We start from the raw sequence: 24251 nt of genomic DNA, 5'->3' as shown, positions 1-24251 counted from the left end.
AAGAAGTGTTTGTTGGGTTTTTAAAGGAGTTGAATATCTAGTCATGGTTTATTTTACTTGTAGATTAGTGAAAAGCAACGTACCCTCTATGAGGCCCTTGAACGCCAGCAGAAGTACCAAGACTCCCTCCAGTCTACATCCACAAAAATGGAAGCCATTGAGGTGAAATTAAATGAAAGCCTGGGGGTTGGGAAGAGTCCAGAGAGCCAAATGGCTGAACATCAGGTAAAAATAAATGAATGGCAAGATAAATTGTTTGCTTCTTGTTCACTTACAGGTCTATAGTCTTAAAATCCAAATTCCTGACACAGTTGTACTGTCTGCCCTGAAAATATGTTGAAACACTGTATTTTCTAGTTGTGTGATAATGTTTCCCACTCACTCACCCAATTTCATCCTGTGATTTTTTTTGAAAACAACAACAACTAGGCTTTGATGGATGAGATCCTAATGCTTCAGGATGAAATTAGTGAGCTACAAACTTCATTAGCAGACGAGCTGGTGTCTGAACCACTAGATACAGATGCTGCCGACCAGTTGGCTCTACAATCTACGCTTACAGTCTTAGCAGAGAGGATGGCCACCATTAAGATGAAAGCTTCGGGGAAACGGCAGCTGCTTGAGGTACAAAGATACTGAAAGGAAGTTTTCATCCTAACAAATTTCAATCAGTAGGACCTTCCATGGGCTTTCAAGTATTTCTAAGTGTCCCTACTTTTCGTTTGCCTTTGTAACATGTTTATCACTTGACGAGGGCTACAGAACTTGCATGTTACCTCACGTGGCACCAGTGCTTTTCAGTAGAGCCTATTCATGCATTCAGCTGCATATCACTGAGTGCTGTTTAAACACATAGTAGGAACTTTATTTATGTGCATGCCTGTGTGAACTAATCCATCATATTACCTTACCTTGTGTGGATCTATAAGATGTACAGAATAGGTAAGATTCCTTCTGCACTGTTCTTTGAGTCTCTGGCCATGTTTCCAATTGTTTGATTCTCCTTTCACACTAAGCTGCCTTCCACATCTCTTCTTTATTCCCTCAGTCATTTCTTAAATTATTCCTTTAATTTCCATTTTTTTAATGTTAAGCTGCTCAGCACACATCACGGTGTTAATAAAAAATGTAGTCAAATTCTTAGTTCACCCTTACCTGAACTCACCTTAAATGAGTACATATGATAATCTGGACTTCCGGAGGCGGCGCCATCGGCAATGGCGGATTCCCTCTAGTCTGGAGGGAGAAGCTCCACGGAAATCGGGTCTTGCCGCTACGGCGAAGCGGGGACCCTATCGAAAACCACAGGCGGGTGAAGCCTGTGACCGTGGGACTTGGCAGGCACCTAAAGCGCCCCCCCCAACTTGCAAGGGAATCCCGCGAGGGGCTCCGGAGCGGAACGGGGGTCAATGGCGCGGTGCTGAGAGTCGATCGCTACTTCCGTGGAGTGAAGCCGCGCAGCTGTTGCCAGAGAGCAACAATTCGGCTACAATTTCCTGTGACAATTCGGCTACTAAACAACAACCCATGAGTAGGTCAAGCTTTAAGATTGGAGGCTAAAGGAAAAATAAGGTATAATTTGGCACTGAAGCGGGAAGATGTAAACAGGAAGTCCACCTTCCGTTTTGTATAAAGATCAAAGCAAAGACTGTTTAAGCTAACCCGGGTGAGGTGTGTTAAAAAGACTCAAAATCCAAACGTCAAACCAAAGGAATTCCCTCCCTGAATTGAAGGAGAGGGAGGGAAGAAGGGAAAGAAGAGAAGGACAAAAAAGAGACATAAGACCACCACTCAATTCTTGGGAACGGACTGCCAAGATTAAATAGAACTGCTGTATTGAGAGTCGCACTCTTTATGGACAATGTAACTTTCTGACAGTTAACTCTGCAAGTGAGATACTTTGGATTTGAAACTGTTATTTATTCTGCTGAAGGGGGGCTTTTGAAAAGTTGGTAAGATACTCTGTTGCATTATTACTGACTGTTACTGTGTCCCCCTAGAGGCTTACTGAAATTGTTACAACTGGTTGGGGAATTTTCCATTTCTAACTAGCCTGTGAAAGTTCCACTGCAAAACAAGTCTGACTGTGGGAGTGACCTTGACTTGTAGATAAAGTGTTATGGATGAAAAGACAACAAGATCGGGCAAGGTTAGACACCAACATACCAGTGCAGTACTACAGCAACGCAGAGCATCTGCATCCGGTCCTCCTGTACCACAAGGGGAAGACCCAGTACAAGCTGGGGCAAAAGGGATGATATCAGAAGAAGGATTCACTTCAGTTCTAAGTAATATTTATGAAACCTTGGATAAATTAAGCAAACAAGTTACTGAAGCAACAAATAAAATTGACCAAAATACTACAAGCATTAACAATTTGAGCCAGAAGGTGAATTCAAATACAGAATCAATTGAAAAACTGCTGCAAGAATCAGCATCAAATCAAAAGACAGCTCAGGAAGCAAAAGAAAAAGCAGTGGCTGTAGAGGAAAAGATAACACCGATAAGTAAACAGCTTGGGGACCACCAGTCACAGCTTGGGGCCCACCAGTCACTTTTGTCTATGATCGAATTGAAGGAGAAGCAGACCAATTTAAGGATCAGGGCGGTACCTGAACTTGAGAAAGACAGTCTAAGTGATTTTTTAACACAGGAATTTGCAGACTTTTGGAAACTGGACGACAAACAAGACTTTAAGATAGTAAGTGCCTTCAGACTGGGAAGAGGAAGGAGAAAGAACAGAGTGAGAGACTGTTTGATCACCCTTCGATCAAAAGAGGAGAGAGATAAAATATTGAATCTGCACTACCAGAATACCTTGGAAATAAACGACTCAAGAGGGGAGATATTTAAGGATATCCCGAAATATCTCTTGGACCTTAGGTCTAACTACAGAGATTTGGTGGCCCTGCTGAAAGGAAACAGAACCATCTTCAGGTGGGAATTTCCCCAAGGCCTATCTTTTACCTTTAAAGGTAAAAAGTTCAAAATAAGATCAGTGGAGGACAAAGATAAATTTCTGAGAGATCACGGAGAAGACTTGCAAAAAGGAGTTGAAGAAGAGCCAAGAGCCTTAAGACCAGGAATACTAGACAAAGTATCACTACCTGTGGGATTGGACAAGTTAGAGAAAGTGATACCACCGTTAGAACAAGAGGATTTACTGGGAGCAGTTGGAGGAACATCAAGATAAATACACCATGTCTCTGCAACTATTAACTTGGAATATTCATGGACTTAACTCCCCGGAGAAAAGGAAGAAAGTGTTTCATCTATTGAAAAAGGAACGATTAGATTTGATTTGTTTACGGGAAACACATGTGACAAGGTTACACAGGAAAATATTGATTAATAAAAGACTGGGCCAAGAGTTTATCTCATCAGACAAGGTTAAAAAGCGAGGAGTAGTTATTTATGCAAAAGAGAACCTAACACCGAAATTTGTTTTTAAAGATGATCAAGGAAGATTTGTAGCAATTGAAATTCAAACACAAGGAGAGAAATTTTTGATAGTAGGAGTATATGAGGGGAAATTGGAAGTAGGAGTATATGAGGGGAAATCGGATTTTTTTAAGAAGTTGCATGAGACCTTGCTAGATTATATGGACTATAACATTATCTTGATGGGAGATATGAATGGAGTGGTATCTACAAACATGGATAAGTCGCAGAGACAGGTAGTTACTAAGGATGGCAGACTACCAAAAACTTTTTTTGAATTGACTGACAATATGGATTTGATTGATATCTGGAGAACTAGGAATCCCTTGGGTAGAGAGGGAACTTTCTTTTCTGAAGCCAAAATGACGTGGACAAGAATTGATCAAATTTGGATAACTAGAGAACTGGCACCTAAGACTCGGAAAGTAGAGATCTGTCCAAAAACGTGCTCCGACCATAATGCCGTGAAAATGGAGATGAAACTAACATCAACTGGTTCCTTCAGATGGAGGATGAATGACACCTTGTTTAGAGATCAAGAGATTATTAAGAAGGCCCAAAAAACCTTGAGAGACTATTTTGAGATAAACTTGAACACTATTGTTGAAAAAAGAGTAATCTGGGACGCAAGTAAAGCAGTCATGAGGGGGTTTCTGATTCAACAGAATTCAATAAAGAAAAGAGCCCAAAATGAGAAAAAAGAAAAGATGTTGGAAAAAATAAAAGAGGGCGAGAAGAAACTGAGAGTGAAACCAAATTCACAAGAGATTCTGAGAGAAATAAAGTTATATCAAGTGCAATATATGAAGATGATGAATCAGGAAATTGAATGGAAAATTAAACAAATGAGACAAAGGACATTTGAATCGGCTAATAAATGTGGGAAATTGCTAGCTTGCCAGATGAAAAAAAGACAAAAGCTTAACACTATTACTAATTTGGAAGTGGAAGGAAAGAACATTCAGAATCCAGTGGAAATTAGAAAATGCTTCCAGAGGTACTTTAAACAGTTATATACACAAGGGCCTCAGAAAGAGTTTGACATAGACCAATTTTTGAAATCAAATGGATTACAAAAAATCTCTCAAGAAAATAAGATAATGCTGAATTACAAAATTACAGAACAGGAGGTAGAAGGTGCCATTCAGAATATGCAGTTGGGCAAATCTCCAGGGCCGGATGGTTTAACCTCAAAATATTATAGAACTTTGAAGGACGGAATTATTCAACCACTAAAGGAGGTTTGCAATGAAATTTTGGAGGGGGAAAAAGCGCCAGAGTCGTGGAAAGAAGCATATATTACACTTATACCGAAAACTGAGTCTGAAAAGACACAACTCAAGAACTACCGACCCATATCCCTGCTTAATGTGGATTATAAAATATTTGCTGACATTTTGGCCAAAAGATTAAAAAAAGTACTAGTGGAAGAGATACATAAGGACCAAGCTGGCTTTCTCCCAGGCAGACACCTGTCTGACAATACGAGGAATATAATTAACATTTTGGAGAAGTTGCAAGTGGACATTAACACTAAAGCTGTCTTAATTTTTGTGGATGCGGAGAAAGCCTTTGATAATATTTCTTGGAGTTTTATGAAGAAAAATCTTCAGGGGATGGAGGTTGGTCAAGGGTTTGAAAATGGTATAAGTGCAATTTATTCAGAACAAAAGGCGAAATTAATAGTTAACAATGTGGTGACAGAGGAATTTAAGATAGAGAAAGGGACACGACAAGGCTGCCCAATTTCCCCATTGCTTTTTATTTCAGTACTGGAGGTTTTGTTAAATATGATTAGAAGGGACCATCTGATCAAAGGTATAATGGTCGGAGCTAAACAATATAAATTGAAAGCTTTTGCAGATGACTTAGTATTGACTTTAGAGGAAACAGAATCTAGTACTAAAAGAGTATTAGAACTGATTCAAGAATTTGGTCAAGTGGCAGGATTTAAGCTGAATAAGTTAAAAACTAAAGTCCTTGAGAAAAATTTAACACCGATTGAGAAAGAGAGGTTTCAGAATGAGACAGGTTTAACAGTGGTTACGAAAGTGAAATACCTGGGGATTAACATGACAGCTAAAAATGGGAAATTATTTAAAGACAACTATGAAAAATGTTGGTTAGAAGTGAAGAAAGATTTAGAAATATGGTCAAATTTGAAGCTTTCCTTGTTGGGTCGAATTGCTGCGATAAAGATGAATGTATTGCCAAGAATGTTGTTTTTGTTTCAATCACTACAAATTTTGGACAAAATGGACTGTTTCAAGAAGTGGCAGAGAGACATTTCTAGATTTGTCTGGCAGGGCAAGAAGCCCAGAATAAAATTTAAAATACTAACTGATGCAAAGGAAAGAGGTGGATTTGCCCTGCCAGACCTTAAGCTTTATTATGAATCAGCAGCATTCTGCTGGTTGAAAGAATGGCTGCTTCTTGAGAACACAGACATTTTGGATTTAGAAGGTTTCAATAATGTTTTTGGGTGGCATGCATATTTGTGGTACGACAAGGTTAAAGCACATAAAGCATTTAAAAACCATATTGTCAGGAAAGCATTGTTTAATGTCTGGATAAGATATAAAGACTTACTTGAAAATAAAACCCCAAGGTGGTTGTCACCAATGGAGGCTAAGGCTCAGAAAAAGCTCAATATGGAGGCCAAATGGCCAAAATATTGGGAGATTTTGGAGCAAGAAGGAGACAAACTGAAATTGCAGAGTTTTGAGAAATTAAAAGACAAAGTGCGAGATTGGCTTCATTATTATCAAATAAGAGAGGTATATAATTTGTACAAAAAAATTGGCTTCCAGGTGGAAAAATCAAAGTTGGAAACAGAACTGTTAGATCCCAAAACTAAGATACTTTCAGGAATGTATAACTTGCTGTTAAAATGGAATACTCAGGATGAAACGGTTAAATCGGCTATGATTAAATGGGCACAAGATGTTGGACATAACATTATGTTTACTGACTGGGAACAGTTGTGGACCACAGGTATGAAATTTACGGCATGTAATGCCTTAAGAGAGAATATTATGAAAATGATATACAGGTGGTACATGACACCAGTCAAGCTTGCAAAAATCTATCATTTGCCCGATAACAAATGTTGGAAATGTAAAGAAACTGAAGGTACATTCTTTCACCTTTGGTGGACATGCCCAAAGATTAAGGCTTTCTGGGAGATGATCTATAATGAAATGAAAAAGAATGATAAAGAAAACAATGCCCGACCTGAAGAATTTGGAGCAAATGATTCAGCAGAGGAAACACAGCCCAGAATAACTAAGGAGATAGTACAAGAATACTTGGCTAGTTTGTATTCAAGTCTCCAGGGCCAGATGAAATGCATCCAAGAGTATTAAAAGAACTGGCAGATGTGATCTCATAACCACTGGCAGTCATCTTTGAGAATTCCTGGAGAACAGGTGAAGTCCCGGCAGACTGGAGGAGGGCAAATGTTGTCCCTATTTTCAAAAAGGGGGAAAGAGAGGACCCAAATAATTACCGCCCAGTCAGTCTGACATCAATACCAGGGAAGATTCTGGAGCAGATCATTAAGCAAACAGTCTGTGAGCACCTAGAAAGGAATGCTGTGATCACCAATAGTCAGCATGGATTTCTGAAAAATAAGTCATGACAGACTAACCTGATCTCGTTTTTTGACAGAATTACAAGCCTGGTAGATGAAGGGAACGCAGTGGATGTAGCCTACCTTGATTTCAGCAAGGCATTTGACAAGGTGCCCCATGATATTCTTGTAAAGAAGCTGGTAAAATGCGGTCTTGACTTTGCTACCACTCAGTGGATTTGTAACTGGCTGACTGACCGAACCCAAAGGGTGCTCATCAATGGTTCCTCTTCATCCTGGAGAAGAGTGACTAGTGGGGTGCCACAGGGTTCTGTCTTGGGCCCGGTCTTATTCAACATCTTTATCAACGACTTGGATGATGGACTCAAGGGCATCCTGATCAAATTTGCAGATGACACCAAACTGGGAGGGGTGGCTAACACCCCAGAGGACAGGATCACACTTCAAAACGACCTTGACAGATTGGAGAACTGGGCCAAAACAAACAAGATGAATTTTAACAGGGAAAAATGTAAAGTATTGCACTTGGGCAAAAAAAATGAGAGGCACAAATACAAGATGGGTGACACCTGGCTTGAGAGCAGTACATGTGAAAAGGATCAAGGAGTCTTGGTTGACCACAAACTTGACATGAGCCAACAGTGTGACGCGGCAGCTAAAAAAACCCATGCAATTCTGGGCTGCATCAATAGGAGTATAGCATCTAGATCAAGGGAAGTAATAGTGCCACTGTATTCTGCTCTGGTCAGACCTCACCTGGAGTACTGTGTCCAGTTCTGGGCGCCACAGTTCAAGAAGGACACTGACAAACTGGAACGTGTCCAAAGGAGGGCAACCAAAATGGTCAAAGGCCTGGAAATGATGCCTTATGAGGAACGGCTAAGGGAGCTGGGCATGTTTAGCCTGGAGAAAAGGAGGTTAAGGGGCGATATGATAGCCATGTTCAAATATATAAAAGGATGTCACATAGAGGAGGGAGAAAGGTTGTTTTCTGCTTCTCCAGAGAAGCGGACACGGAGCAATGGATCCAAACTACAAGAAAGAAGATTCCACCTAAACATTAGGAAGAACTTCCTGACAGTAAGAGCTGTTCGACAGTGGAATTTGCTGCCAAGGAGTGTGGTGGAGTCTCCTTCTTTGGAGGTCTTTAAGCAGAGGCTTGACAACCATATGTCAGGAGTGCTCTGATGGTGTTTCCTGCTTGGCAGGGGGTTGGACTCGATGGCCCTTGTGGTCTCTTCCAACTCTATGATTCTATGATTCTATGAAAAAGGTATTTAAATATACCTTCCTGAAGAAACCAGAGGCCTTCCTCTTGGGCATAGTCGGCCAACTGGTGCCAAAGAAGGATAGAACTTTTTTTATGTATGCAACAACAGCAGCAAGAATACTGATTGCAAAGTATTGGAAGACACAAGATTTACCCACACTGGAAGAATGGCAGATGAAGGTGATGGACTACATGGAACTGGCAGAAATGACTGGCAGAATCCGAGACCAGGGAGAAGAGTCGGTGGAAGAAGACTGGAAGAAATTCAAAGACTATCTGCAGAAATACTGTAAAATCAATGAATGTTAAAATGATGTTGGATTGAAAATAAGAGGTATTGGTAAAAAGATTAACAAAAATATGCAGATACGGATTGATAATGGTTGAAAATACGTAGTCATAATAGGTTAAGATATTGAGTAAAGATAAATGATAGAGGGTAAGGATTTGCTGAAATGATTTTTAAACGGGAATACAAAAAGGGGAGGTGTGAGGAGGTCAAGGAAATAAGGAAATGAGCTGAAAGATCATTGAAAAATGGATTTATTTATTTTTTTCTCCTTTCTTTCTAGTTATTAGTTTTTTTCTTTTATATACCCTTTTTCTATGTGTGTTTTTTTTAGTTAAGTTTTGTTTTAAATTTTCTTTATTCTGTAAACTTATGATTTCTGTAAACTTTATTCTGTAAACTTATGTTTTGTGTAAAACCTCAATAAATATTTCTAAAAATGATAATCTGCTGTGGAGTTATATAGAGTGCTTCCTTTCTCCTCTTAGCAAGCCACTTTCTGTTATAAAATTCTTACACCACTATTCACATATATGAGGTTTCTATGAATCAAAACTTGTCCCTTGACAAATTAGGATACAGTGCAGGCTTCCCCTGAAGAAAGGGAATGAGGTGATGATTTTAGCTGATCTGCCCCCTTTCCCCAGTGCCACCTCAAACACTGTTTACGAAGGTGCCCCAACCCTCTGCAGCAACTTTTCAGGGGCTTGAGGAGAAAAGAACTGGCAAACTCTGCCATCTGCCCCTTTCCTTGAACTTGAGCAGCACTCCATTGAGTTCAAGTGTTGATCCAACCCATCTATTTTTGTTCCTTTGGACTCAAAATAATTGCAAATAATGGCCACATCTAATTACTAGGAGAAACTCAATGAGCAACTAGAAGAACAGCGGCAAGAGCAAGCTCTGCAAAGATATCGTACTGAAGCGGATGAACTTGACCACTGGCTCCTTAATACAAAAGCTACACTGGACACCTCATCGGTTACTGTTGAGGAACCCATGGATATGGATTCCCAGCTGGTTGACTGTCAGGTGAAATATGTCTAAATATTACTTCTGATGCACTTATAGGGCTTTCTTGTGTGTTTTTTAATTAGGACTCCTCACATGCATAGTACTTACACTCATGTGTTGAGCTGTGCATTGAAATTTTGTTTTTTTAAATTTACACTGCATGTAGCACCTGCACATCTCTCGAAACTTTTCCACATCTGGAAGGTGGAATGAGCAGTGTCTAAACCAAGTGTTGGTTAAATAGACAGATGACATTCAGAACTAGTTTGTGTGGCTTGCAAATTAGACATGGTCCTAATGTTTTAATCACTGGAACTTTTGAATAGAAAATCTTGTGCTTTGGGCCTACTTTTTCAAATAGAGCAAATAAGTGTTCCCTATTCATTTTTAAAGAAATCAACAAATAATATTACTCGGTTATTCAAGCAGTATGCAGAAATAAAAGTGTTCCTGAATTTTCAAAGCTTTTAAAGGTCATAACAGACTCATGTCTCATGCTCATTTGTTTAAATGAGATCACACTCAAGGACTGAGTTGCTCATTTCAGACATAGCACTAAACTATGAGTTTGTTTGTTTGTTTGTTTATAACAAAATTTGCTTACTGCTTAATTGTAGTAAAACTTCTAAGTGGGTTAATTCATTATTTGGGGACCTGTGGCTCTCAAAATGTTGTTGGACTACAACTCCCACCATTCCTGATCACTGGCTTCCTTGGCTGATGGGAACTGGATTCAATAGCATCTGGAAGGCCACAGGTATCCCATTTCTTCCCTAAATGATGGTCTAGTGTTACATGAGTGAACAGAAGTGAGCTTTGAACTCCCATGCTTCCTCTCCTTTCTCCTTCTCTACTTTAGCTACAGGAAAGATTGGAAATTTTGTTTTAAGCGTATCTCCTTTTTTGTTTGCGTTTTTAACTGGTTTTTTCTGTTTTTATGATGATGATTTTGTAGAAGGCAATTAATAAATTATTACAATCACCTTAAATTTTAAACAAACTGGAGTTAATCTCTGACCGTGTTTTCATAGAATGCTAAACCATGGAACAAACTTGAGCAAAACTTTCAATTCATGTGCTCCCCTTTCAGAACCCTGGCTTGTTGTTAGGTATATATCACAGATTGTGATTTAAACAAGTGAGCATGAGATATGAGTCCGTTAGGAACTTAATGAAATTAGATAGCAACATGCTTATATTCTTTAATGCCCCCTAAAACTGTTTTTGATTCATGTGTTTGATCCTATCTAAAACTCCACAGTTTTAGAGAAGCCAAGCTACCATATGCACCTCAAATCTGAGGTAATATCAACACTACCACAGACACAGAAGCCTAGTGAGAATGACAATTTTGATAATAAAGATTTTAAAAATGGGAATTAAATAGATTGGTCTGCCATTTTAAAACAATCCTTAAATTTCTACGTTTCCTCCTTCTGACTTAATTGTCATTAGATTAAATGGCTGAGGGCAATTAAATCAAAGTCTTTAAACTTGTCAGAATATCATCCCAGTTTTGGTATGCTGTGGAAGTACTTACCTGCATTTCAAAATAAACATGCCAGAGATTTGTCACTAGAGAGAGATAAGTCTCTTTCTAGACTAAAGAAGATTATGTGGAGGATCTTAGGGCCATTCATGCACCAATCAGAAAGATCCACAGTAAGCAGAGAAGCTTATCAATGCAATCAGAGCAATGAGAGGAGGGAAGGGAGATGAGCACAGAAAAAGGGATCTCCCTGCATACAACAGGCAGAAGTGGCAAAATGAGGAGAAGAGAGCAACCATAATCTGCTAATTGCCATTAACTTGGGGTCATAGGTTCTGACATATTGATGCAGTAAAAAACTAGAAGAGCATTTAAGCATCTAAATATCACTGAAATGCAATCAAATGTCTGTGCTATGAAAAAGTCTTTGCTTTCAGACAATGCAGACTCTTGTGTTTTGGATGTTTCTTGCATGTAAAAATAAAAGTCAGAGCTTTGGGAAATGCAGAATATTGGAAGCACATTTGTGAAGGCTCTGTGGAAAACTCTGTGGAGCAACAATGCAAATCTGCCTTGCTCTTAGCTTGGATGAGGATGAGGTAGGCCCCTGCGGATGCTGCAAGATGTATGAATTTGCCTCCTTGTTTCTGCTGCTTCAGAACATGCTTGTGGAAATTGAGCAGAAGGTAGTGGCTTTGTCTGAGCTGTCTGTCCATAACGAAAACCTTCTCATGGAAGGAAAAGCTCATACCAAGGACGAGGCAGAGCAGCTGGCAATAAAGCTCCGAACCCTAAAGGGAAGCCTTTTGGAGTTGCAGAGAGTCCTCCATGACAAGCAGATCATCATCCAAGTAAGGAGCTCTTCCTAATTGGCTTTAAGGGGGAGGGTTTGGGTTTGCAGTTTTTCCTTCTGTGGGTTGGGGGAAATTTGAAAAAGAAGAGGCTGTCATTATTATACACCTAGCAGTAATTAAATTCCAGTCAGTTAAACTGACCCGTCAAGTTACAGTTTAATTTCCTTATTATCTCCTTTACGGAGAGCTAAATTTATTAAAGCCTGCTCCCTGTCTTTGTCTTCTTCTTTGTCATTGTTCAATTAGAAATTGCTTGAATTGGAGCCTATATTTGTTTGTGTTCAGAGATTGGGATTTGTAGCCTTGTCTGTCCCTTGCCCTGTGCCCCCAAAGCACTTTTAAAAATGTTGCAAGTTTAGTTATTAATTTAGATCAGTTCATTCAGATATCTCCTAGATAGGAGAAAGAGGCAAGTGCTTTTAAAAAACAACAATTGTGCACCATCATTTTGCGTATGACGCCTGTAAGCAGAAGACTATTTCCAGCAGCAAAGTTATTTCACTGGGTTAAGGTGCATGCGTTTATTTTAAAGTTCTATGCCTTTATTTCATGATAACTCTGGCTGTAATTCCCCCAAAAGAATCATTTACTCACATGCACCAACATACATGTATGCATCCACATTTTTTCCTGGCAGCGTTTTCTCACATTAGGGTATATTTAATGCTGCCATCGGCTTCATGTGATGTGGAAGCAGCAGTGAGCCTTGGGGATGGGGTAGAGTGGAGGCAATTCCTATGCTTGACCAGAACTTACCCTGTAGCTCTTTGGATCAGGACCCTAATATTCAGCTAAAATATTTGTTAGGCTAACTTAGTGTATTAAGAACTACACACAAGTTTTTAAAGTATTATTATCTACCTCTGAGATTCAGTTTTCCTGCTGTACGTATCCATACAACATTCTCTGGAGCAATATTTGAAGATGGTGAAGCCAACTTTTTTTTATATGAAATTGCTGAAAGAGCAGCTCGTTCATAGCCTTTAGTAAACCACAGAAAGGGACAACTTCCTCCCTGATCCATTTGAATGTTATCTCCCTACTTGATGTCATAACAAACCAAAACCTCTTTGTAAGCATGTGATTCCCTACTTACGTATAATTCTTCTTTGCATGTTAAGGGCATAAGGAATTCTCTGGGGATTAGTGACCAGAGACTTGAGCAGTACTTGAGAAATGGCAAACCCATCTGATCACTAATCCTGAAGCAGGATAGCGTACCTGTGTCATTAATCTCATGGCAGATGAAACTGAAAATTAAAATGTATGGGAGCTTTTTCTTAAGCCCAAAACTGTTCTACATTATGGTACGGCAAACACATGTTGCCTGGAATATTGACCTTGAAGAGGTCAAGCAGTAGCTTTTCTGTAATCTGCAGCTATACATAGCTCTGAAGAATAGTAAAGGGAAAATGTGCTGAAGAGAGTGACACAAATCAAATTGGAATCTAAATGGCACAAAGTAGACACTTAACATCAGCAGTATTCAGAAACCAGTTAGTGAACATTTAAGTTTCTCAGATCGCAGTTGAGATGTTGTTCAGATGGAAGGCCACATAAGCTTTCCTTACAGTACCAGAATCACGTTAAAGCAGGACTTAAATTTGAACCTGAATGATCTCTCAAAGAAGTAGGAGACTCCAAATCCAGTCCAGAAATTGACAATCCTGTCTCCCTAAATTCATATTCCGCTTGTATTCCTCCTCCCACCCTCTTATTCATTCATTCATTCATTCATTCATTCATTTAAAGCAGGGTACTATACAGGAAAAGGAGGAGTGTGAGCCAGATCTAGCCACTTCTCAAAGCCCCAGTGTCCAAGAATGGCTGCTTCAGGCACGGACAACCCGTTCACAACAGCAGCAGAGCAGCCTGCAGAGACAAAAAGTGAGTGTGCTTAGTTACTACAAATCCTAAACCTGTCTAAATGCAGTGAACCATTCATTTGAATTGTGTATACTTCACATTTGCAGATGTCCACATTCTGTGTGTGGATGTGGGGGGGGGGGGCTAGCAGGAGAGCTGTGCAACTTTGGGAGCAGGGCCAGCAGTACAGCCCCATTTCCCATTAATAGCACAACACCCCTTCATGAAGGGAACTGTGACCCCTTGTGGTCTTTGGGAGTCGTGTTCACTAGCTGCTCCCATCACATGCACTTTGACCCTTCTGTGATTGTTTAAGTGATGAGTAAACTATGTTTCAGCTCAATTTAAGGATAGCCCTTTGTCTGTGGAGGAATGAAGATGCAAGGAAGCATTATAACTATGGCCAGTCTTATCTGAAATCTTGGTTATTTTCATTTTCCTTTATGCCTAAAATGCATTCTAGCAGTTGTACTGTATTTAGTATTCCTAAATAGTAAACAGGATGCTGTTCAGCCAATTATGCTTGATTCTTTTTAGGAGCTAGAGAAAGAGCTAGCAGAGCAGAAGAACCTACTTCGCTCCGTGGCAAGTCGTGGAGAGGAAATTCTAACACAGCAATCTACTTCAGAAAACTCTCATCTTAGGTGTGGCTTGGTGCATTTTATTCTTGTTCAATAGCTTTGTATTGATTGATCGTGCCAGTGTGTGCTTATACCTTCGTGTGTTATTTGTGTTTTATTGTAAATGAAATCTGAAAAACATTTTACATTTAAAATAAGATTCTCAGAATTTATTCAAGATTTTGACAACTGCTGGCTAGATCATAACAGCATGTTGTTGTTTTTACCTAATTAGTCTAAACTAGATATAGATATAGATAGTTCCAAGTAAGATAAGCAGAGGGTCAAACAAAGCCTGCCAGCACAAGGCATTGTTAGAAAGAGACACACTAACTCATGATTGCAGATTTCTTATGAAAGGTACCTAAAGTTTATTCTTACACTTAATATAAATTTAATTAATATTTGTTGTATCTAATTTTAAAAACTTTGGAAAGGTTACATCTGTAAAGAATGAAATGCTTCCTTAATGCAGTGCCTCAAAAATCATACCCATCAATCTGAAATGTTACTGATTTCAGCAGTGATGAAGCGTCCTAGTTTTAGTGCATAAATACTATGAGTACTTCAGATTTCTATGAAATCGTTAATATAGCCCAATTAAAGTCTTCTAGAAGTGTAGGAGACTGCCACCAGCATCACAGCCAGGCAGGACTTCATACACAGTCACTGGGTGCAAGTCACCTCCACTTGCGTCCACTTTTAACTTGCATAATCTCAGTGGTTGACATTAACTTTCATGACTGGCCCTTCATATCAGGTGTGAACAGTATTTTGATGAGGAGAGTATACATAAGTACAGTAGAGTAACAGTCATTCCAGAAATGTTGCTGTTTCAGTATTGCTAATTCATATTTGTCTTTTCCATCAACAGGAAGCCTGATGTATTAACAGAGGAACTAGGTTTAGAGGGAGAAAAACCGTCAGCTGAAGATCAAATGAAAATGAAGTGGGAAAGCCTCCATCAAGAATTCAGCATTAAGCACAGGCTGCTGCAGAATGCTCTGGAACAAGAACAAGAGCAGCCGGTAGGTTTTCTTTCAAAACTGTTGTTTTCAGCCCTCTTTACAGAAAAAGAAAATGGTAAAATCTACAACCCAGTAATGTCTTTTTCTCAGAATGTAAATTGAAAAAAGGAACAGTTTAAATCAAAGCCCTACTAACTGAATAAGGAAGGGGGAAATCATTATTTTCATTTACATTTTTGTCACGTCTGAAAATTGTAATCATTACCTTTTCCTTCCTTCACAGGTCTACAGTAGACCAAACCGACTTATATCTGGCATGCCAATGTACAAACAAGAAGGGCAGTCTCAAGATAAACCATCAGCTGCATCTTTATTGGTTGGTTTGAATGAGGCTTTTGAAGACGCTTCTTCCCAGGTAGGATATTTGATTATGTTCACTTTTTTTGTAAAGTGCAATATATATTACTAAACTAACGGACCTGCCTCTCTCTTTTGTGGTGCCTTATTCAGCCTGGAGGTGTGGAGAAGGAGAGCCTGCACTTTGAACAGAAGTTGTACAGTGGTGTTTCAGCCACCTCTTCCTGGCTAGATGGTGTTGAAGAGCACTTGTTTGTTGCCACAGCCCTGTTGCCCGAAGTGACAGAAGCTTGTCTTTATAACCAGGAAGTAAGTGGTCCTAAAATTGCCATCTTATTTTTTTATTATTTAAATATCTCTCTCACTTTTCATTAATTAATGATCCCAGGGCACGAAACATAACAAAACCCAATTAAAAGACAAGCAATAAAACCAATTCAATGACTTAAAATACCAGATAAAATATACTATGTCATCATATACACTAATCTGGGGTTGTTCGCTATAAAGGCTTGGTTGAAGAGATATGTTTTTTTACCTACCTAGTGATGAAACATAAATAGGGATGGCTTCAGCCACATTAGAGGTACCACTATGGGAAAGGTTTTCTCTTGTGCCACTGCATAATGAATTTCCCCCAGTGGTGGAACACTGAGAAGGTCCCCTCCATCACAACAGTAAGAAAGATGCATTAACGTTGGAGCTAGACTTAGAACCGAGGAAGTGGGGAGTCCTTCATCAAGAAAAAAGTGCCAGCTTAATGTTGTACTTTTTAATTTATTGAAACATAAGACCATACAGCTATGACTATAGTTTTAAATGTGATATTGTTAGGTAGAAGAGCAAGTGCAAGGTTCATTTGCTCCTCCACTGAGCTGCTTGCTAAAAAATATGTAATGTCCACATCACAGGTAAAGACACCTCAAGTGCAGTTAGAGACCCCTCAAGTGCAGTTAGAGCCAAAACCTGAAACCTATGGAGCCAACCTGTGTGTGCCCATGGTGGTGGAGAATATGCAAGTGGAAAAGTTGAGCTATGTAGCAGTGGGCGTCATTCTTAGTGTGCCCCACTGGTTTTAAGAGATAAATAAAATAGGTTGCATTTGACAAGTCTGTCATAGTTCAGTAGAGACAAAATTGTTCTCTCGAAGAAGTGTTAACCTCTACCAATGGTGTCTCTATGTTTCACATCTATGTCACCCACTATTTATGTACATTACTGCTATGTACAGGAGGGGTTGTACTGAGAGATAGTGCTGCTCTTCTTCTTTCTGGAGTGTACACAAGAAGGGATTAGAACATTTGCCCAATTGCAAAACCATGCTTACATTCATACACCAAGACTACTGTGGTACATACATACCATATTTTTCGCCCTATAGGACGCACCGTCGCATAAGGTGCACCTAGTTTTTTGGGGGGGAAATAAAGGGGGGGGGATTATTTTTTTTCCCAGGTGCGGGGCTGGGTCGGGGGAAACCCGAGCTTCCCCCGACCCCAGCCCCCAAACAGGCAGCTCTCTGCAAGCCATGGGAGCCCAGCGCTGGCTCCCGCTGCTTGCTGAGAGGTGCGCGAAGCCTGGACGCGCTGAGCTCAAGGCACACAGGCTTCAGCATGCAGGCAACTCTCTGCAAGCAGCGGGAACCCAGCGCTGGGCTCCCGCTGCTTGCGGAGAGGTCCACGAAGCCTGGACGCGCTGAGCTCAGCGCACGCAGGTTTCAGCATGCAGGCAACTCTCCGCAAGCAGCGGGAGCCCAGTGCCAGGCTCCCACTGCTTGCGGAGAGGTCCACGAAGCCTGGAGAGCGAGAGGGGTCGGTGCGCACCGACCCCTCTCGCTCTCCAGGCTTCAGCGAAAGCCTGCATTCGCCCCATAGGATGCACACACATTTCCCCTTCATTTTTGGAGGGGAAAAAGTGCGTCCTATAGGGCGAAAAAAATGGTACATCAAAAGAAGTGTGAATATGTGCACATAAGAGAGGCAACAGGCAATCCAATTTCGGGGGGTGGGGCAGAGGTGCCAACATGAAACGTTGTAAACAAAAGTATTTCTGTTTCCTACTTTAGGCTACATTCCCATTTATTCTGTATCCAGTGCACTCCCTCTGCTGGTTTGGGAAGTGGTGTACACATGACATTAGCCACAATCCATATCAATCCTGTATCTCTTCTGTTGTTTCTTCTGAAATACTGCATTTTTATCCATTTCCCCCCAAAGCAGCTATGGTCCAAATTGAGAAATAGAATGATCTAGCTGTATTTTAAGCCATTAATTGTGCACACAGCCTTAGACTGCCAGTGACTCAGTAGGTGCTCAATAAGACTGAGAGGATTTTCATTATCAGAAAAATTCTGTTGTTGTATATTTATTCCAGGCATATGCTGTAATATCTGAGAAATCAACAGATAGCTTGGAAAGGAGAATACATGGAGCATTTATACAGAACTCTACATATGTATCTTGAGTGAAGCAATCTGTGTAGGGATTCTTTCACTAATATGAATAGTGAGACTTTTGTACATAAATGGAATCTGCATATGCAGTGGTGTTCCTGCCTGCATATTAAGTGCAATTATAAGCATGATTATTCAGAAGTAAGTCCACTATTTTCAACAGGATTCGCTCCCAGATAAGTGTGCATTAGATTACAGCCTGAGAACTGCCCTACATAGCTGAAATGACTGGATCTGGTTAACTGTGTTCTGAATGAAGATACCTACATTTTGCTTATATGATCTTAACCTATCATAGAACAAGTTTTGAAGAAATAGGAATATAATACTTTGGTATTATATTCTCTCTTTCATCATCATCTTCATAATGATTGGTCTAATATTTGGGAGAGTATATTTTCAAGTGTTGTTTGGTTTTATTCAGGCTCTGGCTAAAGATATCAAGGAGATGACAGAAAAAATGGATAAGAACAAGAATTTGTTTTCTAACATATTTCCTGACAATGCTAACAATCGAGATGTTATAGAAGACACTTTGGATTGTTTGCTAAGGAGACTAATATTAATGGAGACACTGGTAAACCAAAGATGTCATCAGATGAAAGAGAGACTTCAGCATATTCTGAGTTTTCAGGTAAAGTTTCCCTTAACTTCTTAATTTTTTCTGAACAGGAACATCATAGGAACAACAAAAGATCACAAAGCAGTGAGTTAGCTTTTGAATTCCGGAGAACTTTTCCTTGGACTAAATGCATATAAGATATATAAAAATGATTTTGAGAATATGCAATCAGCACATATGTCAACAAATACTGAATAATAAAATAGATAAAACGGGCATCATTTATCATGATCAGTGTTCAATAAACAAACAAAGGAAAGAAAGAGAGTGAGAGAAAAACATTGCTGGTTGAGGATAAAGGCCAAGTTGGGGAAAAGAGTCCAGCATTGCAGAGGGTTAGGTTGGAATAAATGACGTTTGTGGTCGCTTCCAACTCTACAGTTCTGTGATTCTGTGACTGCTCATGTGATAACCCATTTCTCAACTGTAGCATCAGTGTATTTGAACAATGTAGAACATAGATAGGCAAACTAAGGCCTGGGGACCGTATCCGACCTAATCGCCTTCTCAATCCGGCCCGCGGACCGTCTGGGAATCAGTGTGTTTTTACATGAGTAGAATGTGTCCTTTTATTTAAAATGCATCTCTGGGTTATTTGTGGGGCATAGGAATTTCTTCATTTCCCCCCCCCCTTCAAAATATAGTCTGCCCCCCCCCCACAAGGTCTGAGGGACAGTGCCTCCCGCTGAAAGAGTTTGCTGATCCCTGATGTAGAACTAGAAGCCCTCTAGTTACTATGAGTAGTAGAGGCTGCAAGCTAACTGACTCACATCACAAATGAAGGAGACTGACATTGGATTGCTCCAAATTATGGCTAACACCAGTGCTTTTTTTCAGGGGGGACGCAGGGGTACACATACCCCTAATTTTTGTGTGAATCTGAGTTTGTCCTCATTGAGGTGCAGTATTTCAATATGAGTAGGAAAATGAGAGTACCCCTAAACATTTTTTTAGAAAAAAAGCACTGGCTAACATTCTACCATTTTGAAAATCTCACATAAAATTTTCTTCACTGACAGAATGACCTGAAACTGATGTTCACATCACTGGCTGATAACAAGTATATAGCCCTGCAGAAACTAGCTGAAGCAATCGAACGCCCTGAAACAGAACAAATGCAGGTACTGCCCTCTTTCTGTTACTAACCATGGAAAGGGGAAATATATATTATCTAACCTAAAAGTAAAAAACCTTTCTGGACAGCCTTAACATATTTGTAGAGTTGCTGTCTCTGACATCATGCATCACTGTTGTTGTGACACTGGAGGTTCAGTGTTATAATTCTTTCTTATATAGGCTATTCAACAAGCAGAAGATGGACTGAAAGAATTAGATGCAGCAATCAGTGAGTTAAAGAAACGTGGGGATAAACTGCAGATTGACCAATCTTCCATGCAAGAGCTAACAAAACTTCAGGTATATAACCTATTATTAAGAACTTTGTAACATTGTTCTTGAAAAATGGTTAGTACTACATTATTTGTAAGTAACAAGTAATTATTATTTATAGGTAATATTAACATAAATCATAGGATATATACATATGATCCCAGCAGAGGTGCCGAGTTGCACCCAACATTGGGAGGGGCCATCGCGCACATGTGACATCACACGTGACGCGCGTTGGGAGAAAGCCACTGCTGTGAGGCCCGCCGCCACAAGGCCTGCCATGGTCTGCCACCTTTGTGAGGCCCAGCCCTTCAAGATTGTGGGGGCTCAGCCCCATCCCAACAGACTTGGGGGGGAGGGGCTGAAGACACCTAAGCCCCACAGAGTTGGAGCCCATGGATTCCATTTTTCAACATCTTCTGATTTTCTGTTTCAGATCATTCAAATTCTTTACCTGCTGCTTAATAACATGATAGCATATTCTGTGAGGGTTTAGTTGTCTCTTTACATCAATGAACAAATATATTTTGCAATCACTGAATGGCAGAAAGCCAGTGGCCATAGAATATAAAGAGCGCCTGACACAAGGAATAATGGCCACTTAACCTTGTATTGCCAACAATGACTGCAAATTACTCCCAAGAGTCTCAGGCAGAGCACTTTTCCATATATGACTCCCAATAAGTTTTAACTAGAGGTGATAGGAAATGAAATCATAATATTCTGCATGCAAATAGTGCTCTATCATTGAACTGTGGCCTCTGCCCATGGTTTTCATATAGAACACACTGTTGAAATCAGTCAGAATTTTGATGGTTGGTTGTTGTTTTTAAAGCTCATTTGGCTTTTCAGACAAGTTAATTCCCAGCTCAATGACTACATTAGAATATTTTTTATGAGTTCACTGAATTCATTACAAGGCACGCAGGGAAAAAAAGGACACAACTCTCCCCAGTGCAGTCCAGTCACAATTCCCAGAACAACATCTACAACTGAGACTGAGGGCAGGGATGCCTCTGTGGCAGGAGAGCTACTATGGTGCACTCCAAATGTTGTTGGACTACAACTCCGGTCAGCCCCAACTTGGTGACCAGTGTTCAGAGATGATGGGGTTGCACCACGTTGACTACATCTGAAATACAGCATTTTAAATTTTGTCTCCAAGAAATCTAATTTGTTGTCATTTTACTTTTAGAATTTTTGTAACCCACCCTGAAATCCTAGTAAAAGATGGAATATAAAGCCTCTCCTCCTCCAAGAGAGGAGGTGTTGTGGGCGGGACGCGATTTCTGCGTCACGCAGGGGGCGTTACCCCCCCCTGCCCCACTCACCTGGCTGGCACACCACGCCCACAGGTAAGCGCCCAACCGGGCGGCTTGGAGGGGGCGTGGTTTGCAGTTTAACTTACTGCTGTGCCAGTAAATGAAATATATTCCTTATAGATTTTTGACCCAGATAATCATTGAAACACCAACACTGGCAAAATGGATTGACCTGATCTGCAGTGTTTAATATTTGCATGAGTTTTCTCTGTGACTCTAAGGCAGAACATTTATGCCTCTTTTCTCCTATGTCAGGATATGTATGATGAGTTGATAATGGTCATAGGATCCCGGCGCAGTGGGCTAAACCAAAATCTGGCACTTAAGGGTCAGTATGAGCAAGCGTTGCAGGATTTGGCTGACCTAATTGAAACTGGCAAAGAAAAGATGTCAGTTGACCAGAAAATGATAGTTTCCTCTAAAGAGGAAGTCCAAATTCTTCTGGACAAGCACAAGGTAAAAATATGTAATTCTTTGATTTAATTTATTGCTAATATCTTGTTTTTCCATTAGTGTCATTCTGTTGTTGTAGTTGCTTTTAATTTTTCTGTTCTTCATTTTCTGGAAAGAGATCTGTTATGATTTAATGACACATGGAATAATTTGAAAATAGTGGTAAAAAATGATAGATTCTGTTTTCTGGTACTTTATATATTCCCATGTTATATTGTTGCAATAGTAGGAGCCGAAATGTATTGACCACCTGGAGGGATGCTGTTGAAAAGGCTTTCCTGCATTTCAGGAGGTTGACCATAAGCACACAAGAAGAACTCTGGTGAATCACGCTGAAGGCTCATCTAGCTCATCATCCAGTTCTCACAGCGGCCAACCAAATGTCTATGGGAAACCTATAATTGATTACTAGCATAATTGTAAAGGAAATAATATAAATACAAAATGCTAGTTTATAAAGCAAGGATTAATTTCTGCACATACAAAATTATGCACAAATCCTGCACCAGCATCTGTTCAGCTAGAAGTTGCACTAAAAAGAAATGATGGCTATGATCTGTGTGAAATGATCTGTGTGGACAGCCCATGGTTTAAACATCTAGGTAAATCTAAAGTTTGCATCACATTAGTATAATTTATTAAAAATAATATATATACACTGCTGTCCTTTATGCACTTACCTGGGAGTAAGTAATATGGAGTCCAATAGTATTTACAGCTGAGTAAACGTGCACAGGAACATACTGTTTAGTCTAGCTGGATACAAATAATAATACTTGGATGGGGTGTATCATTTTTCAGGAATATTTCCAGGGACTGGAGTCACACGTAATTCTGACGGAAACACTTTTCAGGAAGATTAGGAGCTTTGCTCTTGTGAAGGAAACTCAGTTCCATGGAGATCTGATGGCACAAGCCTCTGCTGTGTTAAAACAGGCTCACAAGAGGGGTGTGGAGCTAGAATATATTTTAGAGGTAAGAACTTCCTTTTTTTTCTTGCCTTAAAATGTGGATATTTCAAGTGCATTTCACTCAGTAGTTCCTAGTTTGCACATAACAGAAAGCTATGGTTAACAACGGCTTCCTGGTCCCGTCCCCCCCGCCATGTTTGTGCAAAGAGAGGAGCAAAGAAGCAGCCAAGGGGCTTAATAAGCCGGGTTATGGTAATGCAAATGCAGTCTATGAGTGCTTGTCATAGTTAGCTGTAAAATTGTTGAAGGAAAGCTAAATCTTCCTCAGCCATATGGAAGGAAGTGAAGAGAGTGAGTCCAGGAGAAGATTTGTCTCTGTGGTGTTACACTAAACCATGGTTTAGCATCCAAATGAGAATTGTACTTTTCTTTTGATAATGCGTTTGGAAATCACCGAGACACTGGTTCAGCTTTTAACATGTGCATGTCCTTTATAGACTTGGACACATCTGCAAAAAGATTATCAGGATCTTACACGGCAGCTGGAGACGGTTGAAACTAGCATTCCTAGTGTGGGTCTGGTAGAGGAATCTGAGGAGAGGCTTGCAGATCGGATTGCACTTTACCAGGTAGTTTTGATGGTTTCCACAGTTTAAATATTCATTTATTATCAACAAAATTACAAAGCATCTATTGCTTTATCTCAGATGATTGCTGTTTGCATGACTGAGGTTTCTGTTCTATGTTGCATTCAAATTAAGACAAAACTTTATTGATTACGTGTAAGAGCACGTTTTGCATTGGCATTGGGCATGCATCCAGTGATCAACCAGCCCGCCTGCTATTTGATACGTAGTTGGGAATGACCAGTATTACATTCTACCTGCAGCATGAACCACATCTAGTAACCCCCCCCAGTAGTCCCCCCCCCACAACATGGAGTGGGGGTCTTCCTCTGCCCATTCCCACTAAGGATCCAGCCCAGTGAGTCTTCCAGCCACACGTTGCGATGATTGCTACCACACATGACACTAACTGTGTACATTTTTTGCGTCTTGTATAACATTTGTGTGCATATCTAAATTATGTTATTGGAGAATAGGGAGTGAAAGAGAATTGTTTTAAAATCAAATACACGTTCTGGACAATTTAGTTTTTACATTACATGATAGATATGCAGAAGACATGCAAACATAAGACTAGCCTGCTGAATTAGGCCAGTGGCCCATCCGCTCCAGCACCCTGTTTTCACAGTGGCCAACCAGATGCCTGTGGGAAACCAGGGAGCAGAAGATGAGCACAAAAGCAATTCCCTTTCCCATGGTTTCCAGCAACTGATATT

At 40.1% G+C, this 24251-nt stretch overlaps 1 protein-coding gene across 2 annotated transcripts in view; it reads left to right on the top strand.

The window, feature by feature from the left end:
• Positions 1-24251, top strand: part of SYNE1 (spectrin repeat containing nuclear envelope protein 1) — a 302115-nt gene that overhangs the window by 194634 nt on the left and 83230 nt on the right. Inside the window, exons 94-108 of one of the 2 annotated variants that reach the window (XM_053382199.1) lie at positions 64-225; positions 430-624; positions 9451-9624; positions 11755-11946; positions 13705-13836; positions 14353-14459; positions 15310-15463; positions 15687-15818; positions 15914-16069; positions 18637-18846; positions 19854-19955; positions 20131-20250; positions 21801-22001; positions 22800-22973; positions 23407-23538. In XM_053382199.1, coding sequence (XP_053238174.1) covers positions 64-225; positions 430-624; positions 9451-9624; positions 11755-11946; positions 13705-13836; positions 14353-14459; positions 15310-15463; positions 15687-15818; positions 15914-16069; positions 18637-18846; positions 19854-19955; positions 20131-20250; positions 21801-22001; positions 22800-22973; positions 23407-23538 — 2343 coding nt within the window. Of the gene's footprint in view, positions 1-63; positions 226-429; positions 625-9450; positions 9625-11754; positions 11947-13701; positions 13837-14352; positions 14460-15309; positions 15464-15686; positions 15819-15913; positions 16070-18636; positions 18847-19853; positions 19956-20130; positions 20251-21800; positions 22002-22799; positions 22974-23406; positions 23539-24251 lie in introns of both variants that reach the window. The other variant, XM_053382197.1, reaches the window with a different exon arrangement.

This window comes from Podarcis raffonei, chromosome 3 (genome assembly GCF_027172205.1).
Source record: "Podarcis raffonei isolate rPodRaf1 chromosome 3, rPodRaf1.pri, whole genome shotgun sequence".
Classification (NCBI taxonomy): Eukaryota; Metazoa; Chordata; class Lepidosauria; order Squamata; family Lacertidae; genus Podarcis; species Podarcis raffonei.
The sequence above is the reverse complement of the archived record's forward strand: the minus strand, read 5'-3'. Positions and strand labels throughout refer to the sequence as shown.